General features: G+C 35.4%; 1 protein-coding gene across 3 annotated transcripts in view; it reads right to left on the reverse strand.

Annotated features, from left to right (window-relative positions):
- GRIA4 (glutamate ionotropic receptor AMPA type subunit 4) overlaps positions 1–23,318 on the reverse strand; it is a gene marked incomplete at its 3' end in the record, with an annotated part of 354,667 nt that overhangs the window by 99,807 nt on the left and 231,542 nt on the right. For all 3 annotated transcript variants that reach the window (XM_084248455.1, XM_084248456.1, XM_084248457.1), the window contains exon 4: positions 7,297–7,481. In XM_084248455.1, the coding sequence (XP_084104581.1) occupies positions 7,297–7,481 (185 nt within the window). The remainder of the gene's footprint in view (positions 1–7,296; positions 7,482–23,318) is intronic.

The following is a 23,318-nucleotide window of genomic DNA, read 5'->3' on the forward strand; positions in this document are numbered from 1 at the left end:
ACTTCCACTGCTGCTGGGCAATCTTGTCTTGAACCAACATAGATATTTCCTGCCTAAGTCTTCAAGTAGGCTCATTTACACTTTCTTTTATGCAATAATTACTTGTATTCCCCTATCCTATCACTGAGGATACACAAGTAATAAACATTAATCCTGCTCTGATGGAGATAAGATTTCAACAGGAAAAACAGATCAGATCTAGCTGATGGATCCATATTCCTGCTACCTCCAATCTCACAGCGTCACCTTTGATTATTGGCCTACTGCAGTTTCTACCTTTGACTGTCACCCAATTTTTATCACATAGATCTAATCTCTACCTCCCAAGCTTATTCAGACATCCTTGCCTTTCCAGTTGTGTCTGTTTCGAATATCCTTATTAGTTTTCTGTTCCTAGGAAAGTACAATATGTTTTCAATTTAAATGTTGATTTTTCCACAAAGCATTGCTGACTGTCTTGATTATACTTAGTCACCACATCATCTGGGCTACTGACAAATTTTGTTGTATCTCTGCTCATGGACCTATCAAATTGTCTTGTAAATATTTACTCATGTCTCTGATTTCCCAGTTTGCGTGTAAACCTTCCTCACGTAAGCACCATATTTTGCTCATCCTTTTTGTTTTTTTAAGATTTATTTATTTATGCATACAAGAACTGGGGTACAGTCTAAAGGAGCAGGGGATGAGCGGATTCACCAGAGACACGGTGGGAAACAGAACAGGCAGACTGACTGAAATACACTGTTGAGGCGAGCAGCAGGCGAGACAGGAGAGGACTGCTGCACCATGTGGGTTGCTCCCTGGCCAGGTGGGAATCAAACTCCTGCTGCAGGGGCTGCGGATTTCTTCATAGTGCTGTGCTTAACCCCTTGCGCCACCAGGGAGGCCTTTTTGCTTATCTTTGTACAGTCCTGCAGTGCCAGGAATAGTCTGGCACATAGATGTTGATTCCTCATGCATTCATTCAAGTGCAGAGATGTCCTGTTGATGGTTCATTCTTACTGTGAGATGAATATTGCTTGCTCTAGTTACCACATCTCTTCTGTAGGTACTACTTCTTATAATTAGCTAGTTCTCCTCTTCTCCTTGAACTTATTTTTGTCACCTATGTCTCAATATTTTTTTTTTTTTGGTTCTGGTATGAAAAAAGGCCTTAGACTCATAAGCCAGTGACCAAAATGCCTCTTTCTTTCTAGGTAATGACTCAGCCAGTAACAGCTGAGGATAGAGACAGGCTCTTTAGGCTTCTGGTTCTTTTGGTGCTTTTTTCAGTGTCATTGATATTTCGGGGGGTGAAGGTGGATAGGGTAGTGTTCTAGATTTAGTTCAGTTTCTTATGTTAGAGTTCTGAAAATGCAGACACTATATAAACATACTTTATCTATTTATCAGTGTTGCACACTTTTGGCAATTTGTCAAAAATCCTATCTGGCAATTGACATCTCACCTAGGTGAGAACAGACAAGGAGGTAGCCTTGGACTTAAAATAATTTAGCTGAGACCATGTCTATATTTCACCACCCCTGGACAAATGGCCACATTTCTGTTTGTGAGGAATTTTCCTCCTCCTAGTTGATATTGCCCTGATAGAGGATTATTGGCTCTTTTGGTGATGCAATAAACTGCTGAGGGGTCAATTATGGCTTTTAGGCTTTTTTTTTGATTAATTTGCAAACAGTATGGGAAGATCACCAGGCTTGCCAATTATCTGCGATTCACACTGTGTCTAATGGGACACTGAATTTCCTTTTCATATAGGGAAAGTGGTAATGCTGCTGAAAGAGCACCAATTAAATTTGAGGTATGAGATAAAAAGATACCTGTGAGCCACTTTCCTCCATCTCTTTGTCAAACATTTATTTCATGCTGTAAGGTAAGTCCTTACCATTAGACTCCTTAAATACACCCGTATTGTGTGCTAGGGCCAATATGGCTCTAGAGCGTGAAAGCCTTTGACATTATCTATTCAGTAAGAACTGGCACTCACTGCAAAATCCTTTGAGGCAATATGAGATCCTAGAACACTTTGCATGTACTGTATTTTTATAAAGAAATGAATATATTTCAGCTGGATTTTATAAATAGTAAAAGGTTTAAACCTTAATTAACCAGATGGGAGCTACTAACTACAACAGAAAATGTATCTGTTTAGTTCACCACTATATATATATATATATATATATATATATATATATATATATTTTTTTTACCAAAGCCTGACCTAAAGTGGGCACACAGTGAATATATGTGGAATGAATAAATATACAGAAAAGGCCACTTGACTGAGGTTTTACTTTATGCTTTTTTTTTTCAAGGTATAGCCCAAGTGTAAAATTATATATTGCTTCAGGATAAAGTGCAATTATCAGGAAGTCTTCACTGGAAATAGCATTATTGATTTTTATAGCAAGCAGTTTTTCAAGAAGATTTCAACCCACATTCCTTATTTAAAGGAAGGAAGGAAAAGAGTCACGGACATTATGTAAGTGATTCTAATTTACCTTTTAAAAATAAACAATCGAAGATTTCTTATCCATCTCTGGGAAAGTAAAAACATTCATTTTTTTGGAAAACATCGTCATTCTGGGGATATAAGCCAACGGACTAAAGAAGGAGTGAGGAGAGAGCAGCACCACCCCACTGCCAAGTGTCATGACTACAGCCCAGAGGATGAACTGGGTATTCATGAGAGGAGGATTTGTCTGACAATCAAAACACAGAAATGTAGTTGCAGGACCCTGGGATGTCTTTTCATGGCAGTGTAAAACGTTTGAGCAGTTATTCCTACATGCTATTTTGCGCAAATAATTTTTGATACCAGGAAGATAATTAACATTAACTTTGTTGTTACTTTTCTTGCAACTGTGATAAACATGTCAATCAAAGGTTAGTACTTTAAGTGATAAGGTGTTAGATAGAGCCCCTAGGGGCTCTGCAAGTAATCAAGTTCATTACTTAACGTGAATAGGTATGTGTGAAAATGAAATATATGCAAAAGTTTCCACCTATAAATGACATATTTTGATATGATAACAATTAATTTACTTCCCACTATTTTAAGCTGTTAGCTAATGTGATGTTAGAGAAAGAAAATGAGATGCAATGAATAATGTTGTTCAAAGTGGTTATATTAACTTGAGAGTATCAATAATTGCTCAGACTACACAAATATGCAAACTATACCTTTTTAGTTGTTTCTTTTCAAAGTTTTTTTCTGCAGCTGAGTGGATCAAATTACTCACTGAATTTAGAAAGCCAAAAACACAATTTGAATTACTGGAGCCTGACACAAATAAATTGATGATAAAAATATGTTGTTTTGTTATGTTTCTATAGACTCAAATCACTCAGTGAATGATATATACATAGTCTTCCATTTTAATAATGCAGTTTGGGGTGGGAAAATCAATATACATGAAACTACATTTTAAAACACTTGCTTGGAATCTCAAGCTTTGAAATGCTTGAATGAATAAATCACGAACCGTTATCTTAAATAGCAATACATTAATAAGAACATACTAGTTCAGGGTAAAAATAATTTGGAGTACATGTATAGAAGATGAAGTACTTCTCTAATCACAATTGTCATATTTTGAAAGAAAATTGTGCGAACTGTTTCCATTACTTTTTAAAAGTGACATAACTTAAAAAAATCAACAAAGTAATTATTGACAGCATGTCACCATATGAAGAGTGTCTATCCTTTTAGAAGTTTATCCCTTATCTTCATTGTATTGATTACATCATCTTTTTCAAAGACATTTCTCTGATACAGATTATTTAGAAATTTATTTTATGAAATGCTTTGGTTGATTCCCTGAAATTGTTTTCTGTTGTTATCTCAATTTATTAAAGAAGGTGTTGAAACCCGGAGTTACTGGAGGAACACATTTGTACTTCCTGACAAGGTTTGGACTAGTTCTTGTGTGTAGATGAGTCCAGTAAAACCGAGGAACATTGAAATTGACTTCAGTTAGAGTTACAAGAAATTAAAATATAGACAGTAAAAAAAAAATCATGTCTAAAATCAGAAAACAGCTTATGGGTATGTGTGTGAAATTTTATAGGACAATTAAGAGCACACTATAATATTCTTATGATATAAGAGGCTATTAAAATGATGAGATTTAGGGCCTCCCTGGTGGCGCAGCGGTTGAGTGCTGGGTTGCGAAGCTGCCCGCAGCCTCTGCAGCGCCGGTTCTATCCCCGGCTGCCAGGAGAGGGTCCCACATGGCGCGCAGACCTCTCCTGCCGCCCGCTGCTCCCCTCAGCAGTGTACTTCGTCAGTCTGCCTGTTCTGTTCTCTGCTCTGGCTCTGGTGAATTCTCTCAACCTCCTGTGCTTCTGACTGTACCCAGTGCTTGTACAAATAAATAAATAAATCTTTAAAAAAAAAGATGAGATTTATACTTGAAAGATATGTTAGAGGGACAGGCTCCTTATTGCTGGTCTCATTATTATTCTGCTGATTGTAGGAAAAGAAACACTTTAGAATTCAGCAAGAAGAATTCAAGTTTTCTAAGGGTGCAGACATTGAGTTATAAGAAGAGTAAGTTCTGGGACTCTTCTACAGTAGTTACAGCATGGTAACTACTGTAAACCATACAGAGTTGTATATTTGAAAGTTGTAGAGAAAGTGGATGTTCTCATCTCAGAAAGAAAAAAGTAATCATGTGAAGTGATGGGAGTGTTTACTGACCCAACTATGGTAATTATTTCATGATACATTAGTATATCAAATCATCATATTGTGTGCCTTAAAATTTATACAATGCAATATATTAATTCTATATCAATACAAATGGAAAAAAAATTATTTCTCTGAAATGACCAAAAAAAGATGTCCAATTCCCTTAGCAAGAGCTTACTGAAGGTTTATTCAAAGACTTTATCCAAAGCACTCGTGTGTGCCGATTTTCTTCTTAGCAACCAGCTAAGCCCCTGTAATGGGTCAATGTGCTTTAGACACTCAATTGCCTTCTCCAGACGGTGTCTTTTAAGCACAGGTGCTAAATGGAGAGTCTTTCTGAGGCTTACTCACCCTTTGACAGGAACTTGGCAATCCAGGCAGTTCTTAGAACTGACTGCTCTGTGGGATTCATGAAAAGTTATTTACAAAGCTTCAATTGTTCAGGTCAAAAACCCAAACTGTCAACATAGGGTAGTAGTAGGAGGGAGAAAGAATGAGAGTTTGAGCTTAAATCAGTCTTAGAAAGTTAAGGGAAAATATTTCTTGGATTCTATAAGTATGCATTTAAAAATTTCACGTAGCTTAAATAATTACTGCCTTATCATTTTTTTTGGATGCCCTCAAGAATAACTAGTGCATAGGTTTGCAATTAATATTTTTAATATAATGTAAACATATATCTTAGAAGCAAACAACTTTCCAGACTGAATCAGGAAGAAACAGAAAACTGGAACAGACCAGTTCCAAGCAAGGAAATTTAAATAGTAATCAGAAGTCTCCCAAAAAACAAAAAGCCCACAGCCAGACTGTTTCAATAGTGTGTACTACCATATCTTCAAAAAGAAACTAATACCTATCTTTCTCAGAAAATTGTGGAAATGGGAATGCTTACAAACATATTTTATGAGGCCAATATAACACTGATTACAAAAATGAATAAGGACCTCATAAAATAAGAAAGCTCCAGACCAATATCCCTGATGAACACAGATGAACAATTTCTCAAATCTTGCAAATCTTGCAAACAATTAAAGGGATGATACTTCATGACCAAGTGGGATTTGGTACAGGAACGCAAGGATGGTTAATATTCACAAATTGATCAAAGCCATTCACCACATCAACAAAAGGAAAGATGAAATCATATGATATCAGTAGATACAGAAAAAACATTTGATAAGATATTACTGTAACAAAGACTCTCAATAAAATGGGGATTGAATGAATCTACCTCAACATAACAAAGGCCACATACAATAAAACCACAGCTAACATCATACTCATTGGTAAAAACTGAAAGCTTTTTCACACCTAAAAGGGTTATCTCAATTAAAAAAAAAAAAGACAATTAAAAAAAACTATGGAAAAATCTTCCAAATTGTGACAGCTTATAGTTCCGAAAGTTCCATACTAGAAATAAATAGAAAAGGTACCACAGTCTCAAAAATAAAATAATGTAACATAAAATAAAAGGATAACAAGAGAAGAACATTATGTCATTTCCTTTATAGTACTGCACAGCTTCACTGAGCCCTTAAAAGAAACACTGCATGCCTTCTTACTTTTCACTTTTATGAAGTCTAGTATACTTGAGGAATCAAACTAAAAGCATCTAGTTTGGGACTCTTCAGTATTAAGGTGAAATATCTAAAACATACTTTGGTTTATAATTTTATGAGTATTTAAGTTAGTTTCATAAATAAACCTCCAAATTAGTAAGTTTACTACTACAAGACAAACCATTCAATTATGCAGGTAAACCACATGTAGCAAATTAACCAACAAAACAGCATGCTATAATATTATCTAACCACCTAGCTTATTGTACATAAATATGAGCAAATATCTTTAAAACCACTAGATGGCATTCATTCACTGTACTTTTGGCCAAACAGAGCATTCCAAAGCTTTATCATGATATGCAGGGTTGGGAAAAAGGCAAATGTTATCCCTTACTTGATGATATTTTCCTGTTATTTAACACAATGACAAAGCTCATTTTATCTTTTCCTGCCTGCTTCAGATCAAATCAAATATTTATTGAAAGCTTTATTCAAGGATTCTTCCTTTGTAAAAAGACTTGGGAAAACATCTTCACTATGATTGCAATACATTTACCTATAAGATCTAGAAGAAAATATGCAATGTATGCCACTGAATTTTCTTTTCCTGTGTTGTGTTGTGATTTCATGTTGCTAATTCTCATGTAGGTACTTCTCAAAAACACATAATCAAAAATACTGAACTTTTCTTATATTTCAGATGGCATTAATAGTCAAAATTAATGTTTATAAAAATAGGAGACCAAGAATTCTTGATTATTCATGAAAGACCTTTTCTGTTGCCTATGTCTAAAAAATGTGTGAGAAACAGTGCTCCTCACTACAATGAGACCTAAGATCCAATATGGTCTTCAGTAAGAGAGGATTATGATTTAGTCTTGGAGATTAATCATGCAATGAAAACTTGCAAGCTCTTTATTTCAGACTAAATGGTTGTGAGAAGGTATACCTAAGGACAAGTGCATCACAGGTCAATTTTTTGTAAGGTCTATTTCATAGTAGGTCTATATTAATAATAGTATAATATCCAGAACTTACCTGTTCTAATATGTTTTGAAGTCTCTCTATCTCACAGTCTATTACAAATTTCTTCTCTTGCCTTCTATCAAGTTCTTCTAGAAGTTGCCTATAGCTGACATCATTAAAATTTTCCACACATATTGCACTGACATGCCAACCATTTTGTCCTGCTTTTTCCATAATAGCTTGAAGTATCGAGTACCCTATTGAAAGAGAGAGAAAAAAAAAAAAAGCTTTTACTCCATGTTGGTAACTTAGGTGCTGAATCAACATCACCATTTTTATGTACCAAAATATACAATGAATGAATAGAAATTTAAAAATCTGAGTGGTTATTTCTGTATCCTTTGTTCTTCCTTTTTTTATTCAGGTAAATAACATTCATTAAAATACTGTTTGAATTAAGTAGGAACACCATAACTTGAGTAAGTTCTCAAAAACTCTCTATTGATGAATATTACATTGCTCTAGACACATTTTTTTATGAAATAAACCTAAAACCAAATTCAGCCCCACCTGCAGTCAATAGCAATTTCATGAACCTCTTTCATTATTTTACTCACTTGACAGAATTAATTTTGAACAACTGTTTTGATCATCCCCTTGAGCAAATAAGTAATAATGTTTTCGGGCTCAGAATGGACGAGAAGATGTAAAATAAAGAGTGCAATAGCATTTATTGAGATTCCATTATTATAAGTGGAAAAGGTACTATTTCTAATCTTGGCAGGGAACGATGTAGATTGGGGGTCAACTGAATGACAACTCAGTGAGACATTGGATACTAAAAGTCATAACCAAGTAGAGGAGATAGACATTCAAATAAATAAATGAGACCTATTTTAGAAAAGTATAATGACAGCTGTACTCAAGGTAAACTGCTGATCCAAGGGACAGCTGAATCTGGATGGGACAAGGAAAAATACCACAGACAAGAAACAAATTGAGTTGGCATTTAAAGGTTGAGTGGGCACATCCAAAATTGCTGAAGGAGGGGTGGTTATCAGTTGGAGACAGCCTTCTAAGGAGGATTCAGTGGTCTCCACTGTGTTCTAGGTCCATTTCTCTCTGCATGAGGAAGAAAAGTCTTGGGTGATGAAAGAAGGAGTAAACTGGTGAAACAAGTTCTTAGAATATTTCTTCAAGCCCTCCTTGTCTTGAAATCTTGATTTATGCATCACTCAGTTTTGAATTGGAATGTGAAAGAAGGGAAGTGATTCTTTGAAAAAACCTTTCTTAAACAAGGCTTGGTTAGGATCACAGTCTGTTATTTTTATCTCTTGTGTCTTAGCATTATGAACTATGCTAGTCCTCTTTAAAAAGGTCTAACACTTATTTGAGCCCATTTGGTAGCAGCTGCACATAGTTTCTCCCCTCCTTAATCTCTAGAGTAGTGGAGAGCTGGGTGAATTAAAAGTAAAGATTTAAAATGAATATATAGCACTTGCAAGATAAGAATACATATTCCATTTCTGATTTTTATGTGAATCAGATTCAAGGATTTTGATTTTGGGGTGTTTTCTACCTATCAGTTTCAAACATTACGGATGCTCAGTTAATATCAGCAGATGGAACTGATGATGAGATCATATTTGAAGTATAAATTACCTGATAACCTGCCAAATGAAATACTGCAGCAGTCAGGATTCATTTTTATCTAAATGAAAAAAAAAAATTCCCCAAAGAGGAAGAAAGCAGGCATGTTAATTACTGTATAATTATTCTGGTACAGCTATTGCTGTATTCAGTCTTTCCTTTTGTAATGTGTGCCTGCAATTATCTTTTTGAGTCTTACCTTGATGCCCCCTCACCCATCCCACATCCAGTATGCTCTCGTTTCTTATTTGATGCACGTGTCACAGGAAAGTCTGCTCCTATCTTAATGTAGGTATTCATTCCTCATTTATTCTGTTGCTGGGACTTACTCTCTGATAGTAAGTGAGGGACTGTTCCTATTGTTCTTTTTTGACACCTATGAATATGTTCTTTTAAAATATACCAACTGACATTGTTCTCTTTTTCTCCTTTGATTTACGGATATACCAAAATAATTCAGAGATTATTTTTGTTTGTTTAATTTTTTGAGTGTTGTAAAAATGACAAATATTGGCCACAGATATTGCAGTAGTCTTCTTGCTCCCTGGCATCAATTCACAGGTTGGCACAGTTCTTGAGATATTGTCATATTTTTCCTTGCATCATGTGGCTGGTTATCAGGCTACAAGTCAGTACTGGCGTTCATGTTGTTATGCTACTGCCAACAGGATTTTTACAGAATGTAGAACTGCACACCTTCTGATGAAATTTGCTTATGTTCTCAGTTGTATAACAGATATTGAAAGATTTCACACTAATAAATCAAAACTATAACTCAAATTCAACATTTCATTATCTGATTTTTCAGATTTACAAATGACACTAGAGTTGAAATAAGACAAAACCTTAGGACACAATCTTTGTAAATGGCAAAGAAAGTTGGCGGCCTAAAAACAACCATTAATCATAGTCAGAAATAAATGGCATATATTCAATATAGTGTAAAGGACACACAGTTACAGTTTCAGAGAAATGTGAAAATGTGAATTCTTTTATAAGTTGTGTTTGATTTTAATGTTTTCTTATTTATTGCTACTCAGATGTGTATTTATTTGCCACAATATTATTTATTGTAACTTGGAGAAAATACTGGTGTTGAATCTATGATTATGTAATTTGGCAGTTATATAAACTAGAAAATCACAAGTCAAGTCAAACTAATTCTGCAGCTATGATTTCTATCTTCTAGTTATGAGAAAACCTGTAATACAATATTGTTGGCCAGAAAATGAAAACCAGTTTTAGGTGAATATCATATGATAATAGGGAATTCATTACTATCAAGAATTGTTTAAATCATGTTTCTTCTTTTAAAAGATAACATTTTAATTTAATATAATTTATTGAAAACCTGCTACACCCAAGATCTCTAAGCAATGTCAAGATAAACAAAGATGTGATTGTGAGTCTTGTCTTAACAAGGAATTAACTATATAACAAAACTGATCCTTAGGTAACTAACTGTTATACACACTGTATAGTATTATATAATTATATTTCAAAGAACAAAATAATTTTATTAGCAACAGTTGTAAGAGCATACAATGGACAAAATCACATTATTGCATTATAATAATTAAAGACCTTTTCATAGCTATAAAAGAACATTATTAATTATACAAACACAAATACATGTAAAATACTTTAAAAAATGTAGTGCCCTGTAATGGTATTTCTATTATCCTAAATAGGGTCATCCAAATGTAAGCAGTCTTGAGCTACTGCATCTTTACGTATGAACAATTTTTTTATCATTTATGATTATGACCTACTTTGGATATAGTACCATTCAGAGGTATGCCTATGAGAAAGGCAAGCTGGTTTTATTTATTCGATGTACTGTTTTGCAAGAGTAATATGATTTAACTAGTTGTACACAGAGGGGAAGGAGAAACAGGAGAAATTTATGTTAAGGGATTGTTATTTTTTTAAAAAATGAAAACTCTATAAAACCTTCACTTAATGCTGCAATGAAGATAGGTGTGCATATATCTCTTCAAATCCTGTTGCAATGCTATTTAAAATTACAGAAACAACCTAAGTGCCTAATGCTGATGAGTGAATAAAATAGATGTGGAATACTACTCAGCTATAAAAAAGATGAAATCTTCTCATTTGTGACATGAATAGAAATGAAGGGGATTATGCTAAATGAAATAAGTTAAAAGGAGAAAGACAATTACAGGTGATTTCACTCATGTGAAACACAAAGAAACAGGTGAAACTAAGCCAAAACAAACCCTTGCAATATAAATACAGAACTGAGGCTACTGAAGAGGGGAGGAAGAGCATGGGGAACAAAGGGAAAAGGAGGCCCAAAGGTCTATGGTGGAGGACTATGGGTGTTTTGCTGGTGGTGTGGTGTGGTAACAACTGAAGAGGTGTGATACTATTCCCCTAAAAACATATACATTCTGTATAGATACTGCATATATATATATATATATATATATATATATATATAAATATCTATAGATATATCTCCCATACAGTATTGTAAACTGTTATTGCCTCAGGAAACCCTTTAACCAGGTAAGGACAGAAAATTGTCCACATTGTTTTAGTCGGCAGTCAATTTGTACATTCAACAGTAGCAGTGTCAAAGGAATACTTGATACAGTAGTTACATTTCAGAGGTGTGGGGACTTGTGCAAAAAGTAGGTAAGGGGAGGATATAGAAATTATTAAGGAATATCAACAGGATAATGAAGTCATGTGATGATGGGTATGTCATTTTGATGGATTTGGGATAAAGAAACATCTAGGTCATGGAAAACTGGCTTGGATAGGAAAGGACTTGGATCTGACCCCTGGGAGTTGTTGAGCTGAAGAGGATAATGCCCAAGGGAGACAGTGACAGCATGCCCTTGCTCAAATCAAAGCCTCTCTCCCTAACCTTGTCAATTGCTATGCAGGTGCCCACCATTTCACCATTAGTTTCTCTGGTTTGGTGCAATTACTAACTTCCTAAACTAGTATGATTGAACAGAATCTGCGTGTTTGTGGCAGTCTACTGTGCTACATATCACCTTAACAGAAGAGGAATAAGATTCTGCAATCCTTACTGCATTTAATGCCACTATGCTGGAACCGTAGAGCAGATTTAGTAACCATTTAGCTTGGACTCTTTCCAAAGCTGCTTAGGTACTGAAATAAAGTGTTCAAAGGCTACAATCTGAATTCTAAGGTCTCAGCACACAGGAGTGACTAACATTAGAACATGGTTAAAATTATCTGCAGCTGTGACTATAGCAATTATTTATGCCATAGTTCAAAAAGGACTTAGTGAAAATAAAAAAGATCTTTTAACATACAGTTTCAAGTTATATCTATAAACCTGAGATAAGATGGAGAGCTCTGAGTTTTCCCTTTTCTACAAACAAGCAAGAATAAAAATAGCAAATTTGTCTTTATAGATTTCCCCTAAGATCTTTCATATTTTCTGACAATATCATTTATTGTCTTCTGACCCCTACTTTACAGTTTTCATATTTAATTCAGATGGCATCTTATAAAGGAATCTGATACTTTAGAGCTTTACAATTTTGTCAGCTGAAATTGAGCCTAACTCTGATAAATACAGGTATGTAAGTAGGTATTTTCAAAGACTTACCACATGTTCAAGACACTAAACACTTGGAGGCATGCCCTAACACATTCCCGCCCTCCCCCTACCCATACTTAATTCTCTTAGGCTTTTCTAGAGGTGACCACAGAGAATTTTATGTGAATAAAAAGGATAGCTGAGTACACTGTTTACACAGCAACTAGACTGATCTTTGTAAACCTAAACTCTACTTATGGCACTTCCTTGCATAAAGCTTTCAATATTTTTCTAATCTGTTGTGACAATGCCAAAATCTGGTCATAGTTGTCCCCTGTCTCTCTCCAGTCTCCTTTTGTTTAATTATCCTCCTTGCTTTCTACCCTTCAGCAACACTACCTGTCCAAATATTCCAGGAGATACTGTACAGCTCCATCCCAGTGTCTTTGCACAAGTTACTGCATACTTTAATGTTTTCTTTAATTTTTGCCTTCTATCCGTCTCAAATCTCATCTTAAGCATCACACACCCCTTATAGATAACTTCCCCTTCATACAGCTTTCTGTACATTTCTTTCAGATTTGTTTTAAACCACAGTTACTATTTCTACACAGTAAATTCTCACTGAAAGTTGTTATAAGTTCTCAGAAAATGGAACTTGAACAAGACAATATATGATGAAAGTTGGTCCTTCGATTATATTTGGTTAACATTGATCAAGATGGTTTTTCCTCATAAACATTAGAACAAAACAACATTGAATGAAAATACTTTACTGGAAATCTGCTGTATTTGAATGATGACCCAGTGAATGTCTTTTCCTTATACTATACTGTAGGCTCCATGATGGAGGGACTATTTCTATACCTACCTCAGTACCTAGTCAAGCATATGCCCTCTGTAACTAACCAATGAACTTCAGCCAAGTCTATATTTCTTTACCCTAACCAGCTTTTCAGCCAACAAAATTTAACTCCTTTTGTTCTCAATCCCAATCCCCCAAACCTCCACAATCTCATTCTCTTTTTTAATCAGGGAGGTAGATTTGAGTATCTTTTGCCAATCAGTTTGCAATTAATCTTTTCATCTCTCAAATCCTGATGTCATAATTTGGTCTATGCACGTTGGGTAGCATGTTCACTGAAAACCTGGTATGAACTCTGTGAAATAGGTACTTCCATATCCATCTTACAGGTGAAGAAATGGAGATAAAATTAGGTTATGTAATTTATATAAAATCATCACCCTGATAAGTGGCAGAGCTATGATCTGACTCACGCTTTCCATGCTCCTGTAGAAGGACATTTAAGCATACTTTAGGGACAGCAGGAGATGAAACTGAAAAGGAAGGGTGAGACTGTTTTATAAAGGCCTTGAATAACAGCCATCATCAATTCTACTTAGTCTCTCACAACCACAAAATAATTAAGCATATTCTGTTAGTGCTATCTTCAAAAATATGAAGAATTTGACCATTTATCCCCATCTTTACTGGCACCACCCACATCCAAAACACCCTTGCCTCTTGTCTGGTGATTACAATAGCCTGCCTACAGGTTACCTTGCACTGTCTTTGCCACCTTGAGACTATTTATAGCATAGCTGCAAGCAAGCAAGATCCTATCACTTGGGGCTCAAAATCCTCAAATTCTTTCTAGTTGCCTGCAAGGACCTGCATTATTGACCTCATCTACTGCTAACTCACTCTCAAACATCATGAGCAAACTGGCCTCTTAGCAGTTAGGACAACCTGCCAGGTGCATTTGAAAGAACTCTATCCTAAATGACAAAAACAATACTTTTGGTTCATGAAAACAAATCCTCAGTTATCCTGAAAAGCTGGTTTATTGGCTGAGGATGAGAGATAGCCAATGTTCTACATAGAATACTGGTTCTTAAAAGATCAATGAATTTATTCTACCCTATGGTGAAGTTTGAGTCCAACAGAGCTCATTAATTAATCATGAACACAATCACTAGCAACAAAACACAGAGAAGTGTTACACAACATATTAAATATCAGTTTGTTATACTCACATGCCAAACTGTGTACTGTAAATAATATTAATTTGGATCTGGCTTTTATACACAAAACCAAAACCATTCATTTTGGTAGGTTTGAAAGTGATATTTTAAAACATTCCTTTTGTCTTTTCTTTGGAAAAGGAGTAGCAGTACATAATTTTCTCATGATGAGTCTGGTGAAAGGATTTGCATACAATTACAGAGACAATTTCTGTTCCTAGCAGGAACAAATGCAGGATGAAGTAAGTATTCACCATATGATTAGCCTAATTTTTATATCCCACTGAGGCCAGCTCAATTCCAAGAAGTAATTGTAATCTCATGTCAGTGACTGTGAGAGTGAATACATTTGATTACTCACTATTAAATTTCTTTAGTGGGGAAATGACACTTAGGTGATCATCTAAATAAAGAGTGATTTCTTAAACAGCATGCCAGGTGACAAAATGATGGGTTCAGTGGTAGATTCAGTTACTTTCAACTACAAAAACTGTGTTTCTCATTTCAATTATATGACTCCGAGGAAGGTTGCTTGAATTCCTTAATTGTCCACTTTTGACTTCTCTACAATAAAGAGGATTAATATAGGACTTTATTAGCTAGTAATCTGATCTATAACTGTTAATAAATTAGCTTTATTCTGCACAGTATAGTGAATGCATATGCTGTTGTCCATTTGGGAGAAGAACTTTGTGAATTCTTGGTCAGTGAGAGAATTCTTCCCTACAACACTGGAGGAGTCATAATGTATAACTCAATAGGCTACATCCTAAAAATGACAACAAAGGCAAAGTCTTTTTTTCTTGAATTCTATGTCTGGCGATTAGATCTTTATGCAGTTATATGGTCAGTAACCCAGAGACACTTTGATTTGTCACTCTTCTCCATGCTCATCCCAAGTCAATTCTGGTATTTCTTCCGAAGTATTATAAAGATCTTTCATGAGGAAGATTCTATTTATTCATTCTTTAGTTTTTCAATCAATGGATACTTACTGAATGTCTAATATATGCCAGATCAGTGTTTTAGGAATTGCAGATGTGGAAATAGGAAAAAGAGTAAAATGAGCCTAACTCATATGTATTGACATTGCAGTGATCCTGGCAGGTGGAGCTGTATCTATAGTCATTGTAATGACCCTGACAGATGGCAAACTGGGGGAGAGTGAGAGAGACATTTAAGTTGTCAATTAAAAAACAACCAGTTGTTCATGAAGACACTGATAAATGAACATGCAGAAGACAAGAATAAAACCTATTTGTGCAGAGAAGTCTATATCCACATTACCAGTGATCTTAATGTTATGCTTCTGAAAAGTAGCATAAAGAAAGGCACTGAATTTGAGCTAATTTGAAATGATTATTTACAACATGTTCATAGTCCTGAATCTTTCTCCAGGTTTTGGTGAAAGTCTTGGGGATTTCTGTTTTCAGACCTGGTTTTCTCAGTTTGTCAACAGGTTCATTTCCTTTTCCCTTTTTTGCTGCTAATTGAATTGTATGCTTATATTATTATGATGTGGTTCCTCCCTCTCCCCTAATAAATTAATATTATGATTATGTGCATTTGGCTTGAGTCATAAGTAAACCTCCTCTCTACTGGAAGTTAGGACTCTAGAGACCCCAAACTTGATAGAAAACTACCTTCGTGAAACTTCCACTTCAGCAAACAATAAACAAATAAGCAAATACGATTCATAAATCTCCATCTGCCAGGAGATGTATAAAGACAGTAGGTAGTAAGTGCTCTGCGAGAAAATGAAGGAAGAATGGGACAGAAATAACTTCAGGTGAATGTGAAAATGGTACCAATCTCTCATTACCTCACTTGGCTGTACATTACTCAAGTCAGGCTAAAGGATGGTAGTTCTCAGTAAATCAGCCTCTCTCTTATCTTAGCATGCTGCAGTGGCTACTCCCTATGTTGAGAAAGTCTATTTCTCACACTCAGTTGCAACTCCCAATCTTCTTTTAAGTCTTTTTCAGGTTCGGACCATTTAGAAGACTTCTCTGACCTTCCCATAGTTGTCTTTTTTTTTTTTAATATCCCCCTAGCTAACTCTTTGTACAGTAATTACAGTTCATGTATGTATCACTTAATTTAATTATTTATCAAGTAAGTACTATGTGCTACTTTTTTCTAAAAATATTTATTTATTTATTTATGCAAGCACTGGGTACAGTCAGAAGTGCAGGAGGGTGAGAGAATTCACCAGAGCCAGAGAGGGTAACAGAACAGGCAGAGTGACAAAATACATTGCTGAGGGGAGCAGTGGGCGCAGCAGGAGAGGTCTGCGTGCCTTGTGGGACCCTCGCCGATGGCTGGGTATTGAACCGGTGCTGCAGAGGCTGCGGGCAGCTTCACAGCCCAGTGCTCAACCACTGCACCACCAGGGGAGGCCCTATGTGCTACTTTTAATAGCAGTAAGTATACAGTGAGACACAGTTACTGACTTTAAGATTGCTGAATTATAATAATTGTAATTTCTAGTCCACCTGTCCAGTTTTAAGGAAGAGACTAGTTGCTTTTCATTTTTATTTCCCTAGTTCTTTTTTTTTCAGATAAAAGAAAGAATATGCTTAATAACAGACATAAAAGGGAAAAAAATCTTTTTTTTATGTTACCATCCCTGCAAATTTGCTCAAACCTAATGATAATAAAGATGTTTAACAATTGAAGACCTGGCTAATTCATAGCAGATACTGTATTAAGTGATTTATGGATATAGTGTTGGTTTTATTATCTTCATTTTATGAAAATAAACTAATGACAAAGAAGTCAGGTTCTTGGCCAAGTTTACTTAGCTATTAATTGATAATGTCTCACTCTATCTGACATTAAAGTCTGCCTTTTATTCTCCTGTGATATAGTCTATAATACAAAGAATATTTAATCCCATTGTGTTTAGGTTAATTTTATTCCCCCACTAAATATTTATTTTGACTCAGAAACATTTCTGACAGTGAAGCACTCTTGGGTATTACAGTTATTTCCAAGGATGCTGGGACTTCTGCTTATGATATAGAGATGCTTGTTGCTCTAAGTGCAGTTATTGTGAAGTGAGTCCCTTTCCTCGTTGCACCCACACCCATCAATCTCTGGAAGATCTGGTCTGAAAGTCACAACCAATGAAAAGATTACAATAGTGAATAAAGTTTCTCTCTTTAGAATAGCCTCTGAATTCTGCCCTGCGGTCAAATTTCATTAATGATGTCACCCTCTGGCACTGCTCAGAACGCACCATCGATTACCTGCCTTCTCTCTGTATGGATATCAAACATTAAATTGTAGAATTAGGGCAACTCTGGAAAGAGCTTTTGAATTGCTTAGCTCTATCTATATGCTTGCCCAAGTTCTTCCCTTCTAGAAAAAGTTACAAAACCCTATGGGACTATTTCATAAAATAAATTTTAATCACAGTATGGAGTGATCTTGCACAGGGGAATTTTCTAAATAGGTATTAAGATAGTAAACTCAAAAAGTGTGTGTGTTTTTAATTTGAATAAATTTGCTTGAAAATGATGATGGATATAGATATTTGTCTACAGTTTTATACCTGCAGCAAATTTGAGTCAATTTTATAAGAGTGAAAATATTAGATTAAGCCATTCACTCTTTTCATCATATAATTACAATATATAAATAATTCAATAAGTCAGGGCCTCCCCTGCTTTCTGAATCAACAATGTCTATCAAGTACCATTACCACCTGTTTGAAATTCAATAAGGATTTCAAGGTTCCTTGTGATGAAAGGAGTAAGTCACTATCAACTTGGTTTTATGAGCGAATTTGATTCTTATCTTATAAAGTATTTCATACATTAAAATTCATAGTTATAAATGTTTTCATTATGAGTTTTAAGATGTAAAATTTGAATTATGTTCTCGATTTTAACTTTCAAGTGTTTCTTCAGGGATCAAAATATTAACGTTTTCACAATACTTGGATTCAATTTTATCTGAAGGAGTTTTAGGTGCTGTTTATGAAAATAAGGTCCATTTCATAAAATACTGAATTCTCTTTCTTTATCTGAAAAAAATGGGAAAATACCTATTTCTCAGTTATTTTGAAAATTCTGAACATGTGCCCATTTGCATATAGATACCAAGGGTTAAATAAATATCTTTATGGGACGTTTCAGAAAACACTGCTAACTTTCTTAAACATGGACCCTTGCCTGCCGGCCGTGATTGAACCAGTGCTCTAGAGGCTGCAGATAGCTTCACGGTGCTGCGCTCAACCACCTGAGCCACCAGGGGAGGCCCAAACATGGGCTGCTTTATTATGATACTTTCCATGTTTGTTAATTCTAGCAATTTCTGAAGACAGGCTATCTTTAGGCATTATTACAATGCAACTTGAAAAACAAATGTTTTTTCTTTTTACTACATGGAATAATTCTAGAGTCCTTTTAGTTATTTTTCTTATAAAGCCAACCATGTCTACATTTTTGGTTTCCTTATGTCAAGAGGGAGTGTTAGGAAGGCGAGCAGACCTGAAAATCTTGGGCTAGGTATATTTAAGTCCTTACATTTGCATTTATAAGATAAAAATATATAAATATGCATAGTATATTAAATATATATGCAGTCATATATACTCAGGTCCATTTTGCAAAGAGTCAAGATATGACTATGTAAGGAAATACTTTCTGGGTTTGTTTTAATCAAAAACACTTCTCCAAATTAACTAGTTTCAAGAAAACTCACATACAATGGAAATTAGGAAAATCAGTAATTTTGAAATGAACTTTGTTTTCCACATTAAAAATACACATTTTCGGGCCTCCCCGGTGGCGCAGTGGTTGAGCGCTGGGTTGCGAAGCTGCCCGCGGCCTCTGCGGCGCCGGTTCGATCCCCGGCTGCTCCCCGGCCACCAGAGGAGGGTCTCACATGGCGCACAGACCTCTCCTGCCGCCCGCTGCTCCCCTCAGCAGTGTACTTCGGTCCTTCTGCCTGCTCTGCTCCCTGCTCTGGCTCTGGTGAATTCTCTCACCCTCCCGCGCTTCTGACTGTACCCAGTGCATGTATAAACAAAACAAACAAACAAATAAATAAATAAATAAAACATGCCTCTAAAAAAAAAAATACACATTTTCTAATTTTCAGAATTATTACAAATATTACATATACCAAAAGTAGTATGAATAGACCCTTCAAACACTCAAATATTATCATCAGAAACATATTCCCACCATTCATTTTAGTGATATATAAACCACAAATAGTTAATGATCAATTATTTCCCTTTTTTCATTGACAAAAACATTGTGATCCTCAAAAAAGGAACTACATGAAACATAGTTAATATTTATTGAATTGTTATATGCTAAAGTGCTCATGAGGGTTTTTCTTATTTAATCTTCAAAATAACTCTATGAAATAGGTATTCATCTATTTTTTAATAATAGATGAATAAAGACAATTAGAAAATTTAATTCCACAATAAAATGTTCCTTTGTACATGCTCTTCATACAATGTGACACAGAACTTCCTCCTACTGAACTGCTTGGGGTGTTCTTTCCTGCCCCTTGAGTCTAAGCAAGTCAGTGACTGTGACTTCTGAGGCTAGCTCCTAGAAATCATTACAGATTCTGCCTAGTCTTCAGGGAATGCTTGCTCTTGGAACTGAATATCATGTCGTGAATACGCCCAAGCACTCAGTGTAAGCATACATGTAGAAGTTAATAGCTGGATGAAGTACCTGGTGACACCATGAACAGCCACTAGACACAAGGGTAAAAATCTTTGTGATCAATCCATGCCCAGTGGCAGCCTGAATGTCATTACATGGGAGATTCTTGAGCAAGAATCACCCAGATGAACCTAATCATCTCCAGAAACATGTGAGGTAATAAAATGATGGCTGTCAAATTTAGGATGAATTATTACACAGCAATAAGTAACCAGCACACTAATCAAGGTCACATATTAATATTGCACACAAACTTAATCATCTATATTTTTAACCACTATACCATATTGCATCTTACTGATGTTCTTCCATAAACTGTGCATAAATGCGTGGAATAATGTGTTTGTAATGTGTGCACACATGTGTCTGTGTGTGTATGTATAGTAGAAGTAGCAGCAGTGGAAATAATAATAGTCTCCTGTTAGTACGTGTTTAGTAATAGTAGTAATCTCTGGAGAGCATCAATGTGAATATTCTAATATTCTTTAAAATAATTCTAGAGAAAGGAAAGCATTTTTTTGCTATACTATTGCTTTTTTTCTTTTATTATTAATTTTTTATTTTTTATATCATTGCTCATTTTTAAACAATATTTGGTTCCCCCCAACCCCTCAGGTGTAGTCCCCATAGAGACTTCACCAATGCACGTGTGCACAATCACCTCAGTCCCCTCTGCTCCTCCTTCCTTCCCTCTGATCCCTCTCCCTCCTCCTCCCCTGCAGGATGTCTCTGATTTATAATTGTTCATTTTTGCTTTGCTGTGTTTTGCACTGTTATTTTTTTTTTTTTACACTGATGTCTTATTTGGTTCCCTTATATTCCTGCTATAAGTGAAACCATCTGATATTTGAGAGAGGGAAGCATTTCATGGACTGGTTTAACGTTTAGCATCTTCAGAGAAATATTTATATTCTTAATGCATTTTCCCAGTTACAAAGACTACATTATGTTGTGGATGAAAAGTCACCTTATTAAAAGTTGCTACTGAATAGTTTGTTCTTAATGTAAAGGTCCTGTTTTACAATTACTTTGCAATTCATTAGTTTTCATTTTATTCTCTCAAGGGCAGTTAGGGTCTGGGACATACAGTTGTAAAACATAGCTCTTGCTAGAATTCACAATTTACTAGGTCTTAATATTCCATTTGAAGAAACTCTTGGAATATGATGAGGTCAGAGGAGAAAAATAAAAAGGAAACCATTTGGAATGCTTAACAATGGTCTATCTATAGAATATCTGAAATCTTTTCTTGTAAGTGACCTATATCTCAAACTCTTTTAGATAAGATCGGTTACTTCAAAAGAATTAGAAAGGGGCATTATCTACATTTCATTGCTTTTTTAGTCTAGCAGCATTAAACTTGGCATACATAATAGGGCAACTGTATGATTTATCATAGGGAGACACTTTCAACTGTAATGTGGGCATTGTTAACATTACACAAGGTACTGGGTATAAATCAAAACTGTGCTAGCAAACCAAGATATAGCTACTAGGCTTAGTCCTGGAGGAGAGCAGAGATAAATAAAGCACACTCTCAAGCAGTTCATAATCTTCACATTCCTCCTATGTTGACAACTGGCAAAAGCATCAACACAAAAAATGACCAGTGAGAGAGCTCCTGTGAAAGTACAGAGGTGAAGAAATCTTGGGTATTCAGACAGTCCATGAGTCTCCTTCATTTTTTCTCTCATTCATGTCTGACCAAAGTTTAACTAATCCACATCTCTAAAGAGTTATATGTGATTCTCTCAATACTTCCATTTTCATAACTCTTAAAAATGTGTAACAATATTAGACATTCTGTGGGATGTCTACAGCTGGAAGGCAGGAACTAGGATATAATGTTTGAAGTCAGAGAATTCTGGATCCCAGCTATAGCTGGAAGGAATCACAGTATAATTTAATCAAACTGCTAATGTGGACACAAAGACTGAGCCAAATGGTTCCATGGCTTGTCTACAACAGAGAGATATCATGGGAGAGGTAGCTGTTGTCACAGAAGGATTTTAGAAAATTCCTTCCCGTGTCTCTGAACATTGACTTCATTGTTAGAGAAAACTTACATCCACAGTGCGCAGTAGATACTAATAAATATTAATTCAGTGAAGGAAGAATTGTACCCCCATTAGCAGAAACATTCACAGCTTCCAGCAACAGACATATCTTCTAAGGTGTCCCTAGTTCCTTTGGGCAATATGAGCAGGTTGTTTAGCTCCTTGGGTTCCCAATTCAGAACTGAAGTGACATTTCCATGCAACTTTGGACAAAAAGACTCTACAGTCTTTGGAATAACAGCAACTACAAATTGTAAACAACCACTTAAATTTGCCAGGTTGTATTTCAGCAGATCAGAATAAAAAAAAAATACACATAATCTTATTCCACTATCTAGATCTGCATACATCTGTAGAAGAAAACACATTAATTCTAAAAGAAAGACATTTCCTTAAATTGAACAAATTAGCTTTACAGAAAACTCTCTACATGGTCCATTTTCTCTGCTACCCTTACTGGAAGGTGTGTTTCCTAAAATCCTGTCCAGCAGTCTACTATGAATGAGTCCCCACCATCCACAGGCAGAATGAGCTCTTTCTGTCCCTGTTGCTGCAGAATGAAACAGCACTTGTGGTTTCATTTTATCATCAAAAGCCAAAACAAAGAGTTCAAGAAAAGGCCCTGGGAGAGGACGATGCTAAGCAAAATAAATCAAAAGGAGAAAGAGACACTGACTGATTTCATCATATAGGAAGATAAAGATACAAAACGATGGAACAGACAAAACTAAACCAAAACAAACCCTAGAAATATGCCTGCAGAATTGATGTTACTAGAAAGGGAGGATGTAGGGGTGGGAGCAAAGGGGTGGGTCCAACGGACTATGGTAGAGGATTTTTAGTGCTTTGGTGGTAGGAAATGGGTAGGGAATATCCTGAAGAGGAGTGAATATCCCATGTTGTAAACCAATGTTATTGTGGTAAACTTAAAAAAAAAATATGAAGAAACAAGTAAAAAATTTAAGAGTTTTAAATTATTTTCTAGGGAATACCTATTCTTCACCCTCTTTTCAAGTGTCTGACTTATTTGACTTAACTAGTGAGAAGTTCTATCAGTGAGAAATTAATTTAAAGAGAAATCATTGCAATATGTAGGAGTTAATCTGAAGTTTGCATGGAATT

Source organism: Talpa europaea (genome assembly GCF_964194135.1).
Source record: "Talpa europaea genome assembly, chromosome: 12".
Classification (NCBI taxonomy): Eukaryota; Metazoa; Chordata; class Mammalia; order Eulipotyphla; family Talpidae; genus Talpa; species Talpa europaea.